General features: G+C 40.0%; 3 protein-coding genes across 3 annotated transcripts in view; 2 read left to right on the top strand and 1 right to left on the bottom strand.

Moving 5' to 3' along the window:
• Nucleotides 1-7859, top strand: part of LOC129098010 (trinucleotide repeat-containing gene 6A protein-like) — a 32503-nt gene extending 24644 nt beyond the window's left edge. The window contains 13 exon segments of the mRNA XM_054606951.1: nt 399-518; nt 733-870; nt 1097-1174; nt 1304-1475; nt 1659-1802; nt 2320-2439; nt 2442-2489; nt 2573-2713; nt 3395-3502; nt 3727-3957; nt 4113-4186; nt 4760-4899; nt 5478-7859. Of these exon segments, the coding sequence (XP_054462926.1) occupies nt 399-518; nt 733-870; nt 1097-1174; nt 1304-1475; nt 1659-1802; nt 2320-2439; nt 2442-2489; nt 2573-2713; nt 3395-3502; nt 3727-3957; nt 4113-4186; nt 4760-4899; nt 5478-5826 (1863 nt within the window). The 3' untranslated portion in view covers nt 5827-7859.
• A 6621-nt stretch (nt 7860-14480) lies between these two features.
• ndufab1b (NADH:ubiquinone oxidoreductase subunit AB1b) lies at nt 14481-18903 on the bottom strand. Its single transcript, XM_054607949.1, has 5 exons — nt 18688-18903; nt 16092-16211; nt 15773-15860; nt 14868-14979; nt 14481-14746 (listed from the first exon to the last, which is right to left on the bottom strand). The coding sequence occupies exons 1-4, from the start codon at nt 18856-18858 to the stop codon at nt 14888-14890; spliced, it is 471 nt and encodes a 156-aa protein (XP_054463924.1). The 5' UTR covers nt 18859-18903; the 3' UTR covers nt 14481-14746; nt 14868-14887.
• Nucleotides 18904-19485: 582 nt separating this feature from the next.
• On the top strand, nt 19486-22779 carry dctn5 (dynactin 5). Its single transcript, XM_054607782.1, has 6 exons — nt 19486-19708; nt 19873-19941; nt 20028-20146; nt 20313-20424; nt 21564-21666; nt 21758-22779. Exons 1-6 carry the CDS (start codon nt 19661-19663, stop codon nt 21853-21855), a joined length of 549 nt encoding a protein of 182 aa, XP_054463757.1. The 5' UTR covers nt 19486-19660; the 3' UTR covers nt 21856-22779.
• The last annotated feature ends 759 nt before the right edge of the window (nt 22780-23538 follow it).

The raw sequence follows: 23538 nt of genomic DNA, 5'->3' as shown, positions 1-23538 counted from the left end.
TTTTTTATTTCCAATATTTTTTCATTTATGATTGTACTTGAGTTTACTCTAAGTCCTGTGGTAACAATGAAACTGAAAAAAGCTTTATGATTAGGGTTGGGCAATGTCCAAATATACAAAATGATCTTGAAAAATAAGCTTAAGACAAGAGAGATGTGAATACTTTTTTTTTGCGACAACAATGCAGTGAAGCATAGAAAGAAAGCAAGAGAGACTGAATGTTGTGCACAATTCACAACAATCGTTGCATAATTGAATATTGTTCTGTTGTGGACAAGCAATATTTTGTTGAATAAAAAATACTATCTGATAGTTTATGCCCATTCCATGAAATTATGAATGACAAAGTTTGTTGCAAGTTGTTTGATGATTTGTGTGTTTGTGTCTTCCCTGCTTAGAATGTAAACCCTATGATGGGTGGCAGCAGCGTAGCACAGGGCCGCGGCGGCCCCCAGTCCCAGATCCCTCCCCAATCCAACCTCCGTAACCAAGTGCCTCCACCCATCCTGCCCTCTCAGGTAGAAAACCCTCATGAAACGATGTTTTTTTTGTTTGCATTTCAGTCAGATGCCTTTGCATCTACTGCTTATTATGCTGTAATGTTTTCATGCCTGTAAGAGTCCATTTTCTCCCTTTCTTTCAACCATGGTTTGATTTGAGTTTCAGATCTAATTCAAAGGAACATATGAATGTCTTTATATAAACTAAAACCCAAACTGTCTTTGTGCTCAGGTGCCTCCATCCCTGTTGAAGTACCCAGGAGGTAACGGAGGTCTGAACCCTCTGTTCGGCCCTCAGCAGGTGGCTGTGCTCAACCAACTCTCCCAGCTCAACCAGCTGTCACAGCTCAACCAGATCAGCCAGTTACAGGTAGAGTGATGGAAACATGCAACACACATACATGTTGTATGTGAGCCTTGTATGATGTTCCCCCTTGCAGCCAGTCAGACTGGCTCGCATATTGTAACTCCATCAATCTGCCTACAAATGTATTTAAAGTATGCGGTAGCAAATGTCTTGCCATCTTATTCTCAGAGATACAAAAACATCAGCAAACTGCTTTTTATTGACTTTTTTTTCTCCTGTCCGTCTGCAGCGTCTTCTCTTCCAGCAGCAGCAACAGCAGAAAGCTCAGAACCAGAGAGCCATGCCTGTAGGACGACCGACTGAACAGGTTTGTGTCTAAAAATCCCTCTGAATCCTGCTTCTTTTCACCCAAAAGTTAAGACTTTAAATTTCATAAAACAGTAGTGTATCCATGATGTTGCCTTATTGATTGGTTTCTCTAACCTCCTTCCTTCAGACACGTCCTATTGGTTCATCTCCGATGATGCAACCTCCACGGCACCTGGACCCCTCCCTGCTGAAACAGGCCCCGCCCCACAAACCCTACCTGGATAACTACTTGTCCCACAACACCTCTGAGATGCAGAAGGACGCTGCTGCTCTCGGATCCTTCAGCAACTTCCCTTTAAGTAGGTTCAAATTTAAATCAGACCCACGTTTTAAAGAGATGCAAATACTTTTCATTAAATTTAAATATGAAAATCACCTTTTAGTTTTGGCCATTTCTGTAGAATTACTTCATATTTTTAAATCCAGAATGACTGAATTTCTTTTCACCCTGCTGTTTTTGTCTCCTCCGTCCCTTCCATCAGGCTTGAACTCTAACCTGAATGTACCCCTGGACATGGGTGTTGTTGGTGGTGGTGGTGGCGGATCTGTGAGCTACAAAGAGCCGCCCCAGTCCAGAATGAAGAAACTTTGGGCTACTGACCCTCTAGAGCAGAACAGCAAACCTGGTACGTAAGAGCCTGTGTTTGTGATGGCACATGCTGTAGCATTAGAATGACCTGTTTATGTTAAAAGTGCCATCAGAGTTGTTTATGCACTGATTGTCTATGTAAGAGAGGTGATCATGTACTTTTAGGGTACAGACAGACCACCGCAAACAAAGTTCCCAAAGTGCAATTGGGCAAACAATTTCCAGCAAATTCTCTTCCTGTAGATTTGAAAGATGGCTTTAAGAAGTTTATGATTTGGTCTTTTTTATAAACGGCATTGAACATATTGTAAGCATGAGCCATGAACTCAATGTTTGAGAAAACAGTTACTCATAAATTTTGTCACCTCATTATGATTTTTTTTTTTTTTTTTTTTTCAAAGAACCATTTTAAATGGGCTCTATAAAATTGTGTGCTGACTAAAACTTCAAAAAAGCGTTATTTTAAAAGATAAATTATGGAATGCTATGATGGCTCCATGATAACTGAGTTTTAGTCGATTGCATCATAATGTTTGCATGTCTTCATCCCACAGGTGCTATGTCGTCTGGGCTGCGTCTGGAGGACTCTCCCTTCTATGACTTCCTGTCTCCTGGCCCGTCTCCCCTGAGTCCTCCCGGCCAATCAATGGGCTCGGTGGGCGATGGCTGGCCGCCCGTGCCAACTCCCCCCCGCCCCATGGAAACACTGTCACCTGGCCCCCAGGTACAGAATCTTTCACATGCACAAACAAACAACACAAAATGTTTGCTTTGAAAACTGCTAATCACCTTCCGTGTGTCCTGCAGAGTTCCGGCCCGGGGAGCCTTGGAAAGGTTACCCGAACATTGACCCTGAGACTGACCCTTACGTGACCCCCGGCAGTGTCATCAACTCCCTCTCCATCAACACCGTCCGTGACACAGACCACCTCAGGGACAGGAACAACGGTAGGTCACACACACATGACCGGACATAAACACAAACTAGGGTTGCTTTTTGATAGAGTTCCATTTTATCTCTCTCAGCTGATCTATTATGTCTATTTATTATTTTTAATAGCAAAGAACAATGTCTTAAACCTTTAGGAAGAGCAACTGTCTGTTTTTACTGGTTGAATTTACAGTAGTCAGCGGCAGATTCGATCAATTATGTGCCCAATCAAAGATGGTTTCTTAGAGAAAGAAGCACCACTCTGTACCATAAAGTGGGCTCTCTTTTTGTGAGCCCTATTTTGCCGCTAGTTCTTAATGACATTGTAAAACTCAAATAAGGCACAGCTAGGATTATAATCGCTCAGATTTGCAAAATTGAATTCAACATTTCATCTGTTCTGCTGCTCAGATGTCATCAGGTTGTAGCTTCAGACGGTCAACATTATCTGGTCAAATGATTTAGATTTGCAGTGTTTCTGCCTTTTGAGCCGAACTGTGTCATTACAGATCTTTTAAGAGTTTGAATTCCTGAACATCAAGTTGTTTATTTTGTTACTTAAAACATTGCAAGCTTAACCTGAAGAGATTGATAAGATATTTGAAAATATTTAGGTTTGATGAGCAGATATGATGCTAGATTCAGATTTGATCAAATGCTCTGACAGGTTCTAACCCTCCTCTTTCTCCGTTTCTCAGGGCCATCCTCATCACTGAACACCACGATGCCTTCTAACAGTGCCTGGTCATCCATTCGTGCCTCCAGCCACAGCGGTTCCCTCACCAGTACAGCACAAAGCACTTCAGGTAGGCATCCCTGTTGATACTTCAGCCTTTAGGAACCTCATATAGGAGGGAGGGAAAAAAAAACTATCTCCCGTCTTTCTTTTGTGTTTTTTGGTTTTAGACTCGTGATTTTGCTGTTGGATAATATGACAAATCTGTGACTTCAAAGTATGCAGAGAAAGACGGCTTCCAGATGTGTCAAAAACGGACAAAAAGTTTGACTTTGTTCTCCTCTCCCATTGCAGCCAGACCCAGTGAGTCAAAATGGTCTCCCGGCGGCGGTTCTGTGTCCAACTCCTCCCTGGCCCATGAGCTGTGGAAGGTCCCCCTGCCTCCCAAGGCGCTGTCTGTGGCGGCCCCCTCCAGACCACCACCCGGCCTCACCAGCCAGAAGCCCAGCTCTGCCTCCTCCGGCTGGGACGGCTCTGCCCTGAGGCTGGGAGGGTGGGGCTCCACTGAGTCCAGATACACACCCGGTGAGAGCATGTATACTAAACTACATGTAGTAATGTTTGGGATTCATTCAGGTTTTTATCATTATTTCATTATAAATGTAGGGAATAGTTTTTTCATTCATGCTGTATTGCTAGAGGACACATCTAACCTTCTACCCTTCCACTTGTATTGGCAGGTTCAAGTTGGGGCGACAGCAGCAGCAGCTCAGGGAGAAGCCAATGGCTTGTTCTGAAAAATCTCACACCTCAGGTACTCGCACGTACATAGATGTAACAATTTATTTGTTACATTTATTTAACAAATAGATGTTCTTCCTGTCATCCTTTATAGAGTTGCAAAGTGGGACTGGTCATTTGTTCTGGAGGCCTTTATTCCCTCACTCTTTTTTTAATATGTCAAAAAAATGTTTTCTTTAAACCATCTACTCAATGTTTCGTAACATAGACAAACACGTAGACACATGACTCTGCTGGATTATGTAACAATCGTATCATTTTTAGGAGTTCAACTTCGTTTCGGAGAAATCATGTTTTGTCATGTTACTTTTCTCATGGCAGATGATTAAAAATACAACAATACCCATGAGCATCGGCAAGAGAAGAAGCGTGATCTGTAAATCAGAGCATCAAAATGCTTCTGTCTACCTGTTGAGAACACAGGGGGCTGAAATAAGTTGCTGAATTTGTCCAAAATTGACCAAAAAGTGAATTAATTTAAACTTTAAACTGTTTCTTACTCGTAGAGTTTCATGCTTCATTGTTTTTGTCAGCAGTTGCTTAACTATCCTGTTCATCCCGCCTGTTTGTTCCATTTGTCTCACAGATTGACGGCTCCACCCTGAGGACCTTGTGCATGCAGCACGGCCCTCTGATCACATTCCACCTCAACCTGCCGCACGGCAACGCCGTGGTTTGCTACAGCTCCAAGGATGAGGCCGCAAAGGCCCAGAAGAGCCTGCACATGTAAGTTCATCACACACACACACACACACACACACACACACACACACACACACACACACACACACACACACACACACACACACACACACAATCTCTACTTTTCCATTTCACTGTTAAAGCAGTCGTCCTGTATTTGACCCAAACTATGTTCAATACTTCACTTTAAGACACATAAGAAACTTAGTTAATTTAACCAGGTCGGGCGATAATACAGATTTTCTCCTGGAAACAGGCAACTGCATTTTAACATAAATGTTTGTTCCCACTAATGAAGATTTAATAATTCAATAAAAACGTCTCACTAATCCTTTGACCCTCACACAAAAACAAAAAAGGTAGCGGCATATTGCATCACTTAAACGGTTTATTTAGATAAGCAATGCTCCTAGAATAAGGTCGGAGTCATGGGAGGAATTTAGTTATTTATCTGCTGCTTGTAAACACAGATTCATGTTAACGAGGTTACTACAGTTTATGTAAACGCGTCTTCTAATAACCTATTGTGGAATCCTTCCAATATATGTTTTGAAGCAACAAACACACTCACACTCTGAATCTCCCCCGTCGTCTCTCTGCAGGTGTGTTTTGGGGAACACTACTATTCTGGCTGAGTTTGCCAGCGAGGAGGAAATCAACCGTTTCTTTGCACAAGGGCAGTCATTGGCCACCCCCTCCTCCGGCTGGCAGACCATCGGCTCCTCTCAGAGCAGAATGGATCAGTCTCACCCATTTCCCAGCCGCGCTCCTGAACCCAACCAGTGGAACAGCAGCGATCTCCACAGCTCCTCCCTCTGGGGCGGGCCCAACTATTCCAGTAGCCTGTGGGGGAACCCCAGTGGCACCGAGGCGGGGAGGATCAGCAGCCCTTCTCCAATCAGCTCCTTCCTCCCGGTGGATCACCTGACAGGCGGTGGGGACTCCATGTGAACCGCCTGGCAATCAAACAGGCGTGAGGAAGGGTCAGTAGAGAATTATCAATAATCAGCAGAAGAAAATGAAAAAAAAAAAGTAGTTAAAAAAAACGCAATGGCACTAGTCGGACTCTTTCTCACTTACAAGATGTACAACAAAACGGGGTCACCCCTGTGGAAAACAAGTTACGTTTCTCTCTCTGCACATATGTCCACTTTGTTTTAGCCCAAAAACATATCAGTCGGAATACTTGAATCATGCAGGCCAATTCTATAATGTGAACGGATGGATATTTGCTTCCAGGTAGTGCTCTTTCAGACCGAAAAAAGCTTCAATCGAGCTCATTATTATTATATATATATTTTTTGTTTCATTCGTCATGTTTATTTGAATTCCAATTCTTTTCATTTTTAACGTTTTCTTTTTGTTTTTTTTTGCATTTGTTTGCTGACAATGTTGGAGTATGAGCTTTTTTAACTTTGCACTGAATGTGGTTTTTTCTCAGTATATATAATCTGCAATATAGAGGGAGCAGCCAGTTTTTCCAGTGTAGCTGTTTACTCATTGAGGTCCTTACCGTATGTGTGTATGCGCGTGCAAGCGCACGTATGTGCGTGGATGTACCTTGTGTGTGTGTGTGACTGTGTGCGTGAAAGAGTATGTGTGCGCTCCTCTCTGCCTTGGCACGCCTACCTTACTGCGTTGTCGTGGAGTTCAAGATCAACAGATAGTTAACGAAGAATAAAAGCTGACTTAGGAGGATTATCTGGTGATAGAAAAAGTGACATTAAAAAGTATTGCACCAATTTTGTTTTAAAACTAAAGAACGTTGAGCTCTGCAGTGCAAAGGACTGTAGCCGCAGCTGGGACTAGCAAGCCCCGCCCACCCCAGGTAGGGGGCGGGGCCTATCTAGCAAGCCCTCCCACTAGCCCCCTAGTGGGCAGGGGGGAAACAGCACTTTCAGAATAGGCTTTCAATGTTTTGGAGGTGCCACACTGCAACCTCTTGTTTACAAGACTTAGGAGGCGGAACGTGTGTTCATTCTTCATTTTAAAGAGAAGATAGAATAAAATAGAAAATACTTACAAAAAAAAATAAAAAAAGGAAAAAAAAAAAACATTTAAAAAAATGTATAAAAGAAAAAACGAGAAAAAAAAATTAAACTCTTATTGAGGATGAAGACGATGCTTTGTAACTCTGGGAATTCGGATCAGTGTTTTTGGCCATGGCGTTGGTTATTTGAACTATTCCTCTTTGTCTGCTAAATAACCAGCAATGGTTCTCAGGAAATCAAGCCAGTTTTCCCCCCCTTGTAGGTGAATTAAAAAAACTACTACTCCTTGTAGGAAAGGAAAATCCAACTTCTAGCACTGAAAACTATGTATAGGTCTGTAAGTTTTATTTTCTCTGCCAAATAACTGCTTTAAGCTGGAGAAGCTCAACACACTGCTTTCAATATGCTGTCTTTGAGGGACGGGAGGGGAGGGAGGGGTCCTAATGTAGAGGGGGGGGTGGAGGACGGGCAGCAGAAAACCCAACGCTCCCTCTCTCCTCCTCTTCCTCCACTCCTCCACTCCACTGATGTACGAATCAAAAAGTGGGGAGTGTTTATTGTGCGAGTGTGGAAAATGTTCTGTCTTGTCAGACTTCTAAACCAAGAGAAAGGCGAATCCGTATCTATGCATACTGTAGCCTCTCACATGGCCTACTGAGAGGCGTTTCTTCTTTTTTGTTTTCCCCGTGTCTCACAAAATGTTTTAAATGTTTCATTAAGTACAACAAAATGCGAATTATTACTTGCTTTTTTTTTTTCTTCATTGTTTTTAATCGCTCTCATTGCCACAAATGGTGTTTTGACAAAAAAAAGGAAAGAAACTTAAAAGTTCCTGTTCGTTTTGGTTGAAGATAATATTTTAACAGTGCAAAAGTCGTCCACATTTCATTGCCTTGATCCTAATTGTGTCCGAAGATGCAACAACAAGTCAAGTGGCTTCTACCTGTTTACAAATAGAATATGATTGTATTGTTCTACTGGGTTTTTTTTTTTTTTTTTTGCTTCCTTTGAGTGGGGGAGGGAGGGAGGGAGGGGGGGGGGTCGTATTCATTACAAGTTCCTGACCTTATGAATGGTGTGTGTGTGTGTGTGTGTGTGTGAAACAGAGTGAATGTAAATCCATCAGTGGTGTTCGTCAACAAAGAAACACACGTGTGAATAACAGATGTACCCATCTACCAGTGATTGTTGAGTTACTATGATGCACAATTATCGGGGGGAAAAAACAAAAGCTTCAGAGAGTGCCCGAAAGAGAAGTCAGCATTAGCGAAGCCATGGACCTTAATTTTCTTTTTCTTCATCGTGTAATTATTCTGTGTTAAAGCCTGTTGAGTGTGTGTGTGTGTGTGTGTGTGTGTGTGTGTGTGTGTGTTTTCCCCCTCCGATTAAAAAGGTTTTAATTTCAGAAGTACGTTGGCTTAAGTTGTGTTTTTAAGTTTAGTTGTGAATATTTAACAACTTCGAAGCATACTAGTGAAACAGAACCTTGAGTATTAGCCAGACTTGACAGTGGTGTGTGCCAGTATTGATCTGCTCTGTACCAAATAATTCAATCATACAAAATATTAGTTTACTTAATTCCAGATCTCTTTTGCTTAAACTATATCTATATCTCTTATTTGTATTTTTTGCGTCTTGTTTGACAAATGTTATCGAGTGGAACATCTGAACCATGGGGTCGTTAATTGTTTTTGTTTTTTTTGAGTTAACTTAATTTGACAAATTGAACTGAGGAGCCTTGGATTTTGCACTTGGGTGGATTTGAGGAAAGGCTGAGACGGACGGTTCAGACGGACTGCTTGCTCGTGTAGTTTGGATTTTTCTGAGGGAGATGGTGCGTCTGAGAGTATTGTGACAGGGGTGTGTGTGTGCATGTGTGTGTGTGTGTGTGTGTGCGTGCGTGTGTGTGTGTGTTGCGACTGGATACGATGGTGCTTTGTTGGCCCCGGTGAGGGAGTAAGAGAAGAAAGGAGGGGGGGGGTGATCGTCCTCCTCCCCTCCAGGTTTACCTCTCCCTGTTCACTGGGCCGGCCGGTCAGAGCGGCGACCTCGCCACGCCGCCTGAACCGAGCCAGAATGTAGCTGCAAACGGTTTTAAAAAAGTATTTAAAAAAAAAAAAATGGCGGCCGGAGCCTCGATCTGCCTTCTGTTGGCACCTGATCAGCCTCAAACATGGAACCACCGCACGTAAAAACAAAAGCAAAGCAACCACTGCTCATTGTTTTCTATATTTGAATCAGTATTGGACTACTGTTCTGACCACGCCTGGTTGTCACGGTGATCGTTGGCGGCTGTTGACGTGGAGATGCTCCTGTCTTGTGAGCTTGACTGAAAAAGAGGCGGGGCTTCTCGTTGGCCTGCAGTGACTCAGGCACAGGGACGTGACTTGTGATTGGCTGGTTCTTCCGGCTTTTCAGGGACACAGGGTTACAACTTGCCTCTTCGCTGGCTTATCCAGGATCAGTTTACCCTCTCCAACTCCTAAGCTTAACTACAGGAGAGGAAAAACGCAAAACTGACATGCGGTCTGGTTGCAAGTGAACTCTGGGTAGTCTGTATTCCCTTTTCCGCTATTGGTGAAATTATTGTACACTTCGTTCATTCTGATTTTTGGCAATGCTTCTGTCCCTAGTGCTGATCTGGGAGCAGTTTTGTCCCTCCTCAGTATCCTTACCTTAACAAATCAGTGGGACAGAAACTGACCCCAGATCAGCAGCTCAGGAGGCAGCATTGCTCCGCTGTAAGAGAAGGGACAAGCAACGTCTGTAAAACGCCTCTCATTTATGTTCATGTTACTGTTTTGGTTCCCAGCTTAATCTAGCTCTGTTCTGTCTGGTCCAATCTACTGTTGGTGCGTGTGTGTGTGTGTGTGTGCGTGTGTGTGTGTGTGGGAAGATGCAAAAACCCAGTCTCGTACAGAAACCGTGTGTATGCGTGAACACATTATCATGCCAAATTGAGGAGGGTTAGGAGGAGGGGAAGGAAAGGAATTGATTATTTGTGGGGGCGGGGTGGTGTTGGTGTGTTTGTGTTTGTTTGTGTGTGTGTGTGTGTGTGTGTGTGTATTTAAAAAGCTGGACAATGTTAAATGCTTGAAGAAAAAAAAAAACATCATTTGCAAAAGGATGATGTGAGGAAAAACCTTTTTAAGTGAAAACCACCACGAGCAATGTACAATCCCCAGGGCTGCCAAGCAGCTTCCCGACAGGGCCAGAAGAGGGGAGGAAAGAAGGAAAGGAGAGGAGGGAAGCTGGCTGGTGATACTCTACTACTTTTAAATGTTTAAGAAAAATAATGTGACGCCGTTTTTCCTCTTGACTTAACTATCCTGTGAGCAAAATGCTATCTTATATCATAACACACCCAACGGCTCCTTCTGTCGATCAAAAGCGCTACGGCTATTTTTTCTGACACATAAAAAAAAAAAAAAAAAAAAAAAAAAAAAAAAAAAAAAAAAACCACACACACAAACTGTGAGAATCTGCTGTCTCTTTGTCATTTTACATTTTAAATGAATACACACAAACAAAACACCCTGAAAAGCTTTAGTCTAACCAGCACAAAGATGTGGGTGGGTGGGGTGGGTGTGTTATCGGGGTGGGGGTGGGCTACAGTACAGAGGGGGCAGGGATGGGAGTCGCTCAGAGAGACTATGCAGTGGAGTGTTGAACCCAGGCTTCCATGTCCACCTTGGGTTTTTTGCTTTCTTTAACAAAAAAAAAAAAACACAATCCCAAAAATGTTTTAAAAACACAGTTTAGACGGGATTCCCAATAATATTCCTCAAACATGTCGTGCCATCGTTGAATCGTACTACTACTAATAATAATAACTGAAAAAAAAAACTTTATTACCTAGCAACCGTCGGGCCAGTTGTAGCAGGAGAGGAGGACAGGTTAAGATTTGCAAAGTCCATTTCTTTATTTTCACAGCTTGTCTCCTCGATAAGCCGAGGAGAGTGAGGCCGGTGAAAACTGCAAATTTTACACAACTACAATGTTTTTTATAGAGATTCTATCAATCCACAGTGTGTAGTTGGATCACCTGTAAACCTATTATGCACATTGCTTTGGGAGACTGTTGAAACTATATATAATATATATATATATATATATATGAGAATATAAACGTACAGTGTCTATAATCAACGAGAGGGACGTCTTCCTCTCTTACAAACAAAACAGGAAGTACCTTTTTATTTTCAAATGTCTTCCTCGGGTCATCAAAGGATTTTATCTTAAACTTCTGGGGAAACTGCACTTTTTGAAGGACAATCTTTATTTGTATGGGTATAAAAATTGACAAAAAACGAAGTCGCCTAATATTACAAGGTATAGAAAACCAACTCCAGTGTGCTCTAATAATGAATGTCTCCTCTGATGCTGTCTATTTGTTTGGTTTCATTTAATCTTTTTATTCTCCTTCCTTTTGTTGCTTGGTTTGTTCTGTATTATTATTTTTTTTCTCTCCTATTTTTCTGGATTTTAGTGCTCTTAAGAGAATCTGTACTAAGGTGTAGAGTAGTAAGTAGTAGGTCTTCTGTTGGCTGTACTCGTATACTGATTACTGTTTGTAACCCTCTGGCTCCTGCAGCCGTCATACAAAGCTGTAAAACTTGGGTACAACCCTCAATAAAAGACTAACAATGACTCAGCTGATTCTCCTGGTCTGCTTCTTGGTATTTGAAATGAGCTCAAATCTCATTTCTATTTTCAAAATAAAATGCTTCTCTGCAATTACCTCGCATTTATTTGTGTAACCTAATGTTTTATGATTTTATCAAAAAAGGACTTCAATAAGATTTTAAATTTACAAGAATTCACTCAGATCTTAGCTTCTGGGAAATGTTTAGTGGGGAAGTGTACTTTTCCATAAAACATTTTCAAATTAGTTTCCAGTCTGTAAGTTGGTTTAGCATTAGGTAAAAAAAGATTTATTTGAACCAATGCTGGAAAAAGTATTGAGATCAACCCTTGAGTATAAATACACCATTATTAAGTCCTGTATTCAAACTCCTGCTTAAGCAAAAGAACAGAAGTAGGTCATAGGTCATAGGGTACGTTGGTCCTAGTCATGACATTTTTAGACTTACTTAAATATGACTGACATACTATACCACAACTTTTTTGCCGACATACTATGTATATGTTGAGAGGTCAGAAAAAAGGTCAACATATTATGTTATCACTTTTTCCAACATACTTTATTGTGCTTTTTTTTTTTAGATACTATACAATGACTTTTATTTTGTTGGTTTTTAATACTATGTTTTCCAGACATATTATACTATGACTTTAATGATTTTTTTCGATATTCTATACTATCACTTTTTTTATAATTTTTTTCCGAATACTTTAATATAACGTTTTTGAAATACTATAATATAACTTTTTTCTGACATACTATATAATAATCATACTATACTATGACTTATTTTTTTAATACTAAACTACGTTTTTCGACATACTATAATATTACTTATTTCGACACACCAAATTATGCCTTTTTTATGCCTTTTTTCTATATTCTATACTTTGACTTTTTTCGACATACTAAACTATGACCTTTTTCAACCTACTGTATTATGTCCTCTTTGACATCCTATTCTCTGACTTTTCATGCCTCACTATTCAAGGATTATTATTTTTTTAATTGTTAAGACAGACTATTCTTGACTATTTCATGACATACTATATTATGATATTTTTAAAAAGCAAAACACTAGACAGAAAATATTTGCAGACCAACAGGTGTTTATTTCATCAACTATAAACACATACAACCATGACAACCCCCCATCAGAACAAATCATTCACGACTCATTCACGGAAGGCACAGCATCCAGGAGCAGATGGAGGTGTCTTGCTGAAGGATACATATACATGGACTGGAGGACTGGAGGAGCCGAGGAGCAGACCTCCAAACTTTTGATTGAAAGACGACCTGCTTTTTCCAAGAATGCCCCAATAACACATGTCAATGAATAATTAAACCATTTGAGTCTGTGTCTTATTTCTTATATCAATACTGTGTATAAAACTGTGAGGACTACTAAAGATTACAACTTTTTTTAATGGCATAGCTGAAGTTTAGAGTTGCCAAGCGACAGCCTCGAAACCTTCAGGGTTTGGAGAAGATCTGTAAAGAGGAGTGGACCAAAATCCCTCCTGAGATGTGCGCAAACCTGGTGACCAACTACAAGAAGCGTCTGACCTCTGAGCTTGCCAACAACGGTTTCTCCACCAAGTACTGAGTCATGTTTTGCTGGGGGATCAAATAATTATTTCCTTCACTGTAGTATATCGTAAAAAGTGATAAAAAAAAAAGTCATAAACAAGTCATAGTATAGTATGTTGTAAAAAATCAAAAAAAGTGAGAGTATAGTATGTCAAAAAAGTGAGTCATAGTATAGTATACCGTAAAGTCATAGTAAAGTATGTTGAAAAAAGTGATAGTCATTAAAAAGTCATAATAGTATGTCGTAATTTTTTTTTTAAAAGTCTTAGTATAGTATGTCAAAAAAAGTCATAGTATGTCGTAAAAATTCTAAAAAGCCAGAGCATGGTATGTCAAAAAAGCGATAAAACAATCGTATTAGTAATAGTATAGTCTGTCGAAAAGAGTAAAATAAATGTCCTAGTACAGTCTGTCAGGAAAAGTCAATTCTTGTGAACAGACCTGTTTGGTACAGCACTCAAACAGCTTTTGACATAAAAAGTCATAATATTGTCATAAAAAGGTAATAGTTAGTTCCCTGTAAATTGTAAAAAAAATCAAAGTCAGAATAATCCCGATGTATATTGAAAGCCAAGCATTGTATTAATAATGTAAACTCATCTTTGAATTTAGGGATTCAGTCTAAACTTCACATTTTTGAAAGGGATATCTTCTACCTTTATATGTGATGTCTGTGTGTAGGTCAATGTACTACAATTCAGGTTTGTATTATACTAACTTGCAATATTTGCAAGACTTTTTGCAGTGTATTATATGATACTGTGCACTGTTCCGCTCCCATGTTTTGCCTCGACACGATATCTTGAAACCTGAAGGGATAAGCCACCATTTTTATCCTGTTGAAATAATTATTATAGTGCCGCTAACCCTGTAAATAGATGGCATCATCACAGCTTCTCATATTAGGTTTGCTGTCTTTCTATAGGAACCCATGGCGCTTTAACTGCTTTTGTTTTTACCTGGATTTTGTAACCGCAAATTAAACACTATATTTTCTCTGAAACGGAACAGAATTGAATCAGCACAAGTTACAAGATAAAACAGATATCAAAAAGTCCATTTAAATGTGTCAGTAAATTAAATACATTTTGAAAGCACTGTGGACCCTCTCCCTTTGTTGTTGGTGCTCGGTTTCACAACTCATCACTGATGTCTCATTAGCACATAAGAATAAGAATGAAACAGCTTTAACAGAACAGATCTTGTGAGGACTAAATGCTCTTTTGTGGGTTCAGGTTTGTGGCTTGTTTAAACTCTAGACCAGCGTCTGTTCTAAATCGGGTTTTTATTTCGAAAACGTAGCATTTTAAGTCAACGACATGTTAGTGCTCGTCCTGTAACATGGAAATAAATATCACAGCAGATACACACAGATCTGTACAGCACGTGTATTTATTGATCTATTTGTGAGAAATTATACATTGGAACCACATTGTGGAGCTGGAAGAAAACCCATCAAACCTGTGTTACAGCCATTTTTGATATTTTGTTTATCTCCGAGCTCCGAAATAACATGTTCATTTAAATACAGTCAAACACGAGACACGGCAGCTTGACGTCAACAAAAGCCGTAATGGACAAAAGAGCTGACGGGGAGGAAGTGGGAAATGTACTTCCTGTGCGGTCACGCTGGGGTCAACCTCTGTAAGAAACACACAATACTGATGAGTGACTTCACAGGAACAAATGACCAAACAACAGAATGTACACGAGTATCTGAGACGCTGAAGAGGCAGAAAACAGGGCTGATAATAGAGACTCACCTCTGCAGTGAACTAACACATTATTCATAAACGTCCTTCTTGTCTGCAATGTACTGTACAATCTCCTCAGGACTCATCAACTTCTCTGCCTCTGCGTCGGGGATCTCAAAGCCTGCAGGAGAAACACAGAATACAAAAAGGTCATAAACACAGGCTCGCGTTTTCTGTTAAAAGACGTACTTGAACACACCACAGAGATTATGTGCATACGTTCTGTGTCTGCATTTCAACTGAAGATTATGTAGTCTGTGTTTCTACTATGAATAACATCAAACAGACAATCCAACCAGTTTCATGCCACCGTAAATATCATTACTCATTACCTCATATACTCATTTTCTGTCCAATACAAACCATACATCTCTAAATCTGGTTATTTTGAATTCTTTTAGGTAAAATTAAGTTTTAAGTGTTACTTTTTGGATCGAACACATGCTCCCATAGAACTGCAACTAAAGATTGTTTTCATAATTTAATAATCTGTAGAGGATTTTCCCCATGATTTCATTTTCCTCACTAAAATGTTAAACGATAGTGAAAATCTAGATCACATTTTCATTCTTTGTTGACATCTTCAGATAAGTTGCATCGTCCAACAAGCTGTACAAAATATTATATATTTAGTTTGCAATTATATTACAATTTCTTCACACTTAAGAAGATGTAACCACAGAATTGTTGGCATGTTATATTAAAAAAGTGGCTTTAACAATTCATCATCATCAGAGTTTTTGCTGATGTGGTATTTTTGCTTGTGGAAGAATAGAAAAGGCAGAGACCAAAAATAAAGAAAAACTGTAGTAAATTAGTAAAATCTGTGATATATTAGGCCACACGGCCAGGATCCCTTCACAGTGTAACGTTGACCTCAGACAGACCAGCAGCTACACAACATATCGACTCACCAAACTCATCCTCCATGGCCATGATGATCTCCACCTGGTCCAAACTGTCCAGACCCAGGTCTTTCATGAAGTGGGAGGATGTCTGCAGCTGTGGAGCAGGAAGTAACACGAACATTAGAAATGTCATTTTTTCACAAATCATTGACATTTCAGTTCTAGATTTTAAATCTAAATCTATGATGGCATATTGTTTATATGATCCCATGAAAGGATCAAATCACGGTTTAGGCCGGTCCAGGAAGTGGAGTTAAGTGACAGGCAAAAAAATCAACCTACTCATTAGTTCACAGGCCTGACAGTTTGTCAGCTAGGCTCTTACCTTCTCAGGGTTGATCTTGTCGTAGAGCTTGAGGACATACAAGACGCGGTCTTTGATGGTTTCTAGGGTGAGGGGGGGCAGATCCCCATACTGTCGGCACAACACGCCCACTGAGGGGACCTAAAGGAGGAAGAGAAGATCGGTCAGGAACAGATATGACAAAGGTCATGGAAATGCACAGAGAGCAAAAAGGTGGTTAATCAGAGAAGAACAACAACTCCTGAATTAACTTGAAACCATCTATGCCGACTTTCAACCTGTTGTTAAAAACATTATGAGCACAACGATGAAGCTCTAGAGTGCAGACTACTCGTGGTGATGACGTTTTGTAGTCTCATTTAACCACTTGCTATCACCTTTTAAAGAAACCTAAAAACTTTAAAAATTCACAAGTGGGATATTTACTGACCTATTTAATATAGAAACATTAAAACTTCTTACGTTTCTGCAGTAACACTGTTTCCAGGGTTATGCAGACAAACAGGAAGTTTGTGTACAAGCTAAGCTGAATACATTACTCCAGTACTTACATGATTTATTAGCCCCTAATGCAATACAACACCAACTACAAACTTCTACTTAGAGTCTTTAAAGAATTTATCTGGTTTACTCTCCCAATACTTTTCTCAATGTCAGTCTGGTGTTGATCTCTCAGATTATCTGTGTTGTTTCTCTTAACTGTTCTGAAACAAGAGATCGAGTGGGGGTGCTTTTTGTTACTTTGTTCTCCCTCTATGAAACAAACCTCCTGATGACCTGAGATCAGTCACAATTCTGCCCACATTCTAACACAAACTAATAACTTCTATTTTATGAAGCTTATTATAAGTCACTGTGTGTGTCTGTTTTAGGGTTGGATCTGGAATTTAATACTCTCTTCATCACTGGTTTGCATTGGAAAAGAACGCAGTAAATTCAGACTTTTTTTTTGCCCTCTGCCTCAATCCCCATTCCCCACCACTGGCAGACTACTGTGGCTTTCTTCTGCTCTCCTCCCGGCAAAGTATAGTAACAGTAACAACTAACAGCCCAAACCAGCTATGCATTGAGTAAGTAAAGTAGAAGTTAAGGTTGGGCCTTCTTGTATCCCACAAAAGCCCCCAAAAAGTGGGCATTTGTGTCAGGGCTGCAATCAGACAAACTACAGCAGAAGTGGTGACAGTGGTTTGTTTCTTTATTACTGCTTTGAATCTACAGTACCAGTCAAAAGTTTGGACACACCTTCTCATTCAATGGTTTTTCTTTATTTTTATTTTTTCTACATTGTAGATTAATATTGAAGACATCCAAACTATGAAGGAACACATATGGAATTATGTGGTAAACAAACAAATGCTCAACAAACCAGAATATGTTTTACATTTTAGATTCTTCAAAGTAGTTGAATGAGAAGCTGTGTCCAAACTTTTGACTGGTACTGTACTTTATAGCAACTTTAATATAATGTGCTGCATGATTGCCTCATCTTAAATATTGCAGATTCAATTGTAACTTGACATCTTTATTGTGGGACACACAACATTAATTAAAGTATCATTGGATAAACAATCATAATTATCATGATTCACAAACTCAATAAAGCAGTATTTGATCTAGTTAACCTTAACCCTTTCATGCATAGAGGTCACTACGGTGCACAGCTATTCAAATGTTGTTTTATTGTAAATGCATCTGTTTTGATGGCATAGTTGCACATCCAAGGCCCCCCTGAGATCAGGTTTGGCTCTGGAAACCACTGGCCCCAGCTCACTGAAGCAACAAATGCAAACAGATGCCATGATGCTGCATGCACACAAAGAACCAAGTACATCTGCATGCAGTGTCTTGTGGCTTTGTGCCCTGGGTGCTTATTATTATTTTTATCATAAAAGATAGTCTGCACATTTTATTTGTATGTACATATATTATTTTATAGTTTTCACATCATTTTATTCATTTGTTTGTTAAATACATATTTCTTCAGTTGAAAACAAACACGCATGCTGTCCACCTGAGTGGACAAGTAAGAATCTCTTTGAAAAAGTTCTCTTTTAAAGTTCAAATCTTGTTTTTCATGCCTAAAGAGCAATAAAATCACTTGGGGGAAAAGGTTGTCATAATTCATGCATGAAAGGGTTAATATAAAAAAATCAGGCATCTAGAAATTAGTAAATTATGTCAGAAAATGTAATATAATGTGCTGCATGATTGCCTCATCTTAAATATTGCAGATTCAATTGCAACTTGACATCTTTATTGTGAACCACACATTTATTAAAGTATAATTGGATAAACAATCATAATTATCATGATTCACACTCAATAAAGCAGTATTTTAACTAGTTAACCTTAAACACACAACTATATGTCTCCTCTCCTCTATATATGCTCCTGATGAAGGTGAGACAGTCACAACAACACACATGTGTCAGTGAACTCACCACCTGGCTATTGTGTAATCAAATATATAACCTTTCCAGTGTTTGTGGACTATTAGATGGATAATAATAATAATAATAATAATAATGATAATCTACATGCATGGCAGCAGTAAGGTGCAGGGTTAGGCTGGAGGTTTGAAAGGCGTCGGTAGGTCACAGCTAGGCCGCAGACTCACCCGGCTCTGGCCGACCCACCGCGTCCTCCGGCTGTCGGCGGCGAAGGAGACCGGTCTGCAGGCGACTGCCGACGGGGCCACCGCGGCTCTGACCGCCTGGTTGCCGGAGCAGAGCCTCAGCGAAGGCCGGGCGAGCGTGCGGACACACTGCTGCAGGACACGAGCCGCCATGACGGAGAGAAGTGACTGAAGGCTTCCCGGCGTGCAAAGCGAAGAAGAAACGGGGTCAAGGGCTAGTACGCATGCGCGGAACTCAAACGCAGTCTTTTTTTTTTTTTTTTTTTTTTTTTTTTTGGCGCTGTCTATAATTATATTTACTACACAGACTATCACAAATATGAAAATGTAATTTAAAAAAAGTTTAAAAAATAAATAAAAACAATAGGAGAGAAGTGACTGAAGGCTTTCCGGTGTGCAAAGCGAAGAAGAAACGGGGTCAAGGGCTCCGTAGTACGCATGCGCGGAACTAAAAACCTAGAATCTTTATTATTTTTATTTTTTTTTTTTATTCGCGCTTGTCTACAATTATATTTACTACACAGACTATCACAAATATGAAAATGTACTTTGAGAAAAAAAAAAAAAAAAAAAAAATAGGAGGATAAAACGGAAATTCAGTCCAGAGAAAACCAATCGATAACAGAATGACGTAACGGATTGGCTGTTGGTAAAGATGTGAACACCTCACCAAATGACCTAAAGGAGCAAACTAATCCAACACATTATATACATGTATAACCCTTATAGGATACAACTTAAATATGACGAGTATACTTGTGGACTTTTTAATTTGTTTAGATAACGAGCTCCATCGATGATGCTGCGCTCGACTCATCTGGTCTGAATTGACATTCATAGAACGAGACGAAGAAGAAGAAGCAGAGCACAGAGCTAAACACATAGAGGGGCTTTATTACTGGATTACCACAAACTGTATTGAATATTTAAGTATATATTATAATTAATCCCAGCCATGGAGTTGTCTGAAATACTGTACAACAAAGCAGAGTACATTGAAACGGTAATGTGTCTGTAATCTAGACTGTTGTTAGCTAGCTAGTAGCTCTTTAGCTAACAGGAGCTAAACTGGGCGTTGGGCTTTGATGACTGGAATCATTGTGCTTCAAGTTTAGGAGGACAATACACACTGTTGTTTAATTATTAACACTTTCTGTTGTTTTTTAGGCTTCTGGCAACAAAGTGAGCAGACAGTCAGTGCTGTGTGGGAGTCAGAACATTGTGCTCAATGGCAAAGTAAGGAAGAAACAAAGACACAGCTTTGTGTGATGTTGTTGTCATATTACTCTGTTTATGTTTTGAGCTTGTGTTCTCTCCTCCAGACTATTGTGATGAATGACTGCATCATCAGAGGAGACCTGGCTAACGTCAGGGTGGGCAGACACTGTGTGGTGAAGAGCCGGAGTGTCATTCGACCACCATTCAAGAAGTTCAGCAAAGGGTAAAGCATCCATCTGTCAGCCAATGTATCCACTATAAACTTATTGTTTCACCTTTGTGTTACAGATTTATGTTGTGTCCTTCATTTCTGGTTGCTTCACGCCCATTAAACAAACACCTGCACCCCATCTCTTTCTCCTCCATACCTCCATCCATACCTCCTCCAGGGTGGCGTTCTTCCCGCTGCACATCGGAGACCACGTCTTCATCGAGGAGGACTGTGTGGTCAACGCAGCACAGATAGGTTCCTACGTCCACATTGGCAAGAACTGTGTCATAGTGAGTGTAATGACACACACACACACACACACACACACACACACACACACACACACACACACACACACACACACACACACACACACACACACACACACACACTAGCACACATGAAGTGGAAAACAGAAAAAAACAACATGATGACAGAGACAAAGCTCTGCCCCAAAAAGAGAGAGAGGGCATAAACAGAAGCAGTGTCTCTTCTCGCCTCTGGTGAAACAGTCACATGGTGGTCATGTTGAGATGAACTGAGCTCAGCAGCAAACTGCAGGAAAGATGCCTGGAGCCGACACAGACTACAAAAAGATCACATTGGATTCATTTTTTTTAACGTCATCACATTTGAGCAGTTTTGCCACAGCAGGAACAGATTACATTTCATTATAATTGCCTTGTTTGATTCCACAATTGAACGAGTTGAATTTATTATGGTCATTTAAACAAAGAACTATGTTAATTGTGCATAGATATATGTCTTGATTCTGGTTTCTAAAGTGGATAATTATTTTCAGTGTTAAATAATATATTGACTGGTTTTTTTTCTTCAATTTACGAGTCAATTCTTTAGTAATAAAAGCTAAACGAATAGGCAAACTTGAAAGGACGGGTACTCGACAGTGCAGGACATTGTTCATGACATACTGTAATATGACATTTTTTCTGACACACTATACTAAAATGACATGTAAAAGGACATAGTATAGTATGTCATTATGGCCTGAAAATGTCATAGTAAAGTGTGTCAAAAACATGTCATAGCATAGTACGTCATACTAAAAAAGGAGGGACCGTTATCATTGGTGGATACAGCATAAGTTGATCATGTTGAAAGTCTGATGTAACTGTCATTTTGTACAACACATGCATGTCCTTAACTGTGATTGTTTGTAAAGATGTGATTCAATACAACTAATGTTTTTTAAGTTGTATAGACTGAGTTGTATGACTTAACTGAAACTAGGTCCTTAGTAAGAACAAGACTCCAAACACTATAAGGATGCTTACTGCTATATTGTTCTGAACAGCCAGCACCCATTGTTTACCATGATGTAATAAGCAGAATGAAAAAAAAGAATTGGAGTCCGTTAAAGCATTTGGCTCAGCAGCAGATGTTCACTTGTTTTGTGTATCGTGTGCAGGGTCGCCGCTGTGTGCTGAAGGACTGCTGCAAGATCTTAGACAACACCGTGCTCCCTCCTGAGACCGTGGTGCCGCCTTTCACCGTCTTCTCTGGATGCCCAGGTCAGCTACAACACACAAAACATACACCTGACGCCTCCACTTTCTGTTTATCCACCATGTCTTTACCTGTGTACGTCTTTCTCTCCCTCAGGTCTATTTTCTGCAGAGCTCCCAGAATGCACGCAGGACCTCATGATTGATGTAACCAAGAGTTATTACCAGAAGTTCCTGCCTCTCAGCCAGATCTGAGACCTGTTCTCAAAACCATCAGAAGGACCCAAACCCTTTCCAGCCAGTAACAGGTCAGGGTCGGGGTCTCTCACAAGAAATGGACTCTGAGAGCTCACCTTCTGTCCTTCACCTCACAAAGGCCCTGAGTTTCTCTGCCCAAGGACAAATATTTTGTCCTTTTAAGAACATTTACATGATTTTACAGTAATTTATAGCTGCAGAAGGCAACTGTGTATGTTGTCTGCAGCTCCAAATTGCAGCGAGAGTCTTGAAAAGTCTTTAATAAACTGCACACGGCTCACTCACGTTAACCATCGAGAAGCTCAAAGACCTCGGTGTGGCTGATGATAAACACAAACTCCGCTCTCTGGCAGCGGCTGTAGCTGAAGGTGAGAAAGGGGAGGAGCTTTGTTAGGAAGGAGGCGAAGGGTGCAGGTGTATGAACACAGCTTGTAATATACTGTACGAAACCCGTGGACCAAAACAATAGAAACAACAGTTATGATTGAGGACGTTGGCTGTACATGTGCGTCATTTGTGTCCACATTTCATTAAGGAAACAGAGCAGTACAGTTAAATCAGCAATTAGTGAAATGTTTCCTGTTTTACTCTGTAATTTTATTTCTAATATTGAAGAACTTGTTTTCTTTCTCCTTAACTAGCTAATTGAAGTTATCATAGAACTTATTTAATACTAATAATAATACTAATAATATTTAGATTTCTTTATGTTTCAATTGATCAACTGCGATGTTAGTTTGATTATGCTGGTGTGCAGGACCGCCCCGTTTTGCCTTTTTGTCATTTTCTATGAGCATACAATGCCCAAATCCAACACCTAAAACAGTGCAGCAATTAAATAAATATAAATGCTTGAAAAAACGACTTATGTGGACTCGATTCTGTCATCGCTTATTCTTTTAAAGTGCTAGTTGTTTTGTTTTTTACTCCATAATATCATCTCCAGAGCATTTATCTTGGGTCATACTATGCTATTAGATATAAAGGCTGCTGCCAATTTATGTAAGGTACCTCAAGGGGCAATGTCTGTTTGTTCATGCTGTTCTGCTTATTATCTATTGGCGGTAATGCGCAAAGACACGTAACAAATATGCCAACTAAGAAGAGGAAGACTAGGAAATTTAACATGGATGGGTTTTTTTTCCTCAATATTTACAGAATTAGCTTTACAAATCTTTTACAAGGAAAGCAATGCACTCTGTAAGACCTCAAGAATACACACAGTATGACTTGTATACAACTTAAAGCTAATTGTTAGTCATATCACCTTTAAAGCTTCTCTGTGCTGTTTTCTTGTTAATAAAAGTTAAGTTTACGCTCATTTTTCCCCCCTCACCAAAACACAGTGTGCATCCTTGAGGTCTAACAAACGTGTTGAATGAATTTCCCTCCCTTCAAACGTTTGTAAAGTTTGACTCCTGCATCGTTAGCCTCCATGTTGACAGATGACTGGAAAGGTTAAGCAGTTTATCACAATGTGAGATCGTACAGAGATGGACATTGAAAATGATTTGCTACAGAATCAGAACAGTAATACAAACTTTACAGGCCTCCCGTCTTCATTATAGACTTATGACGTGTAGAAAAAGTGTTTTTAATGTGGTCCTCTGGCGCCATCCAGTGCCTTAAGGCAGCGCTGCTATAAAATATAATCTCTGATCATTGAATAGATCAGTCCAG

The sequence above is a fragment of the Anoplopoma fimbria genome, chromosome 11 (assembly GCF_027596085.1).
Source record: "Anoplopoma fimbria isolate UVic2021 breed Golden Eagle Sablefish chromosome 11, Afim_UVic_2022, whole genome shotgun sequence".
NCBI classification, from domain to species: Eukaryota; Metazoa; Chordata; class Actinopteri; order Perciformes; family Anoplopomatidae; genus Anoplopoma; species Anoplopoma fimbria.
This window is presented reverse-complemented; position numbering and strand designations above follow the sequence as displayed.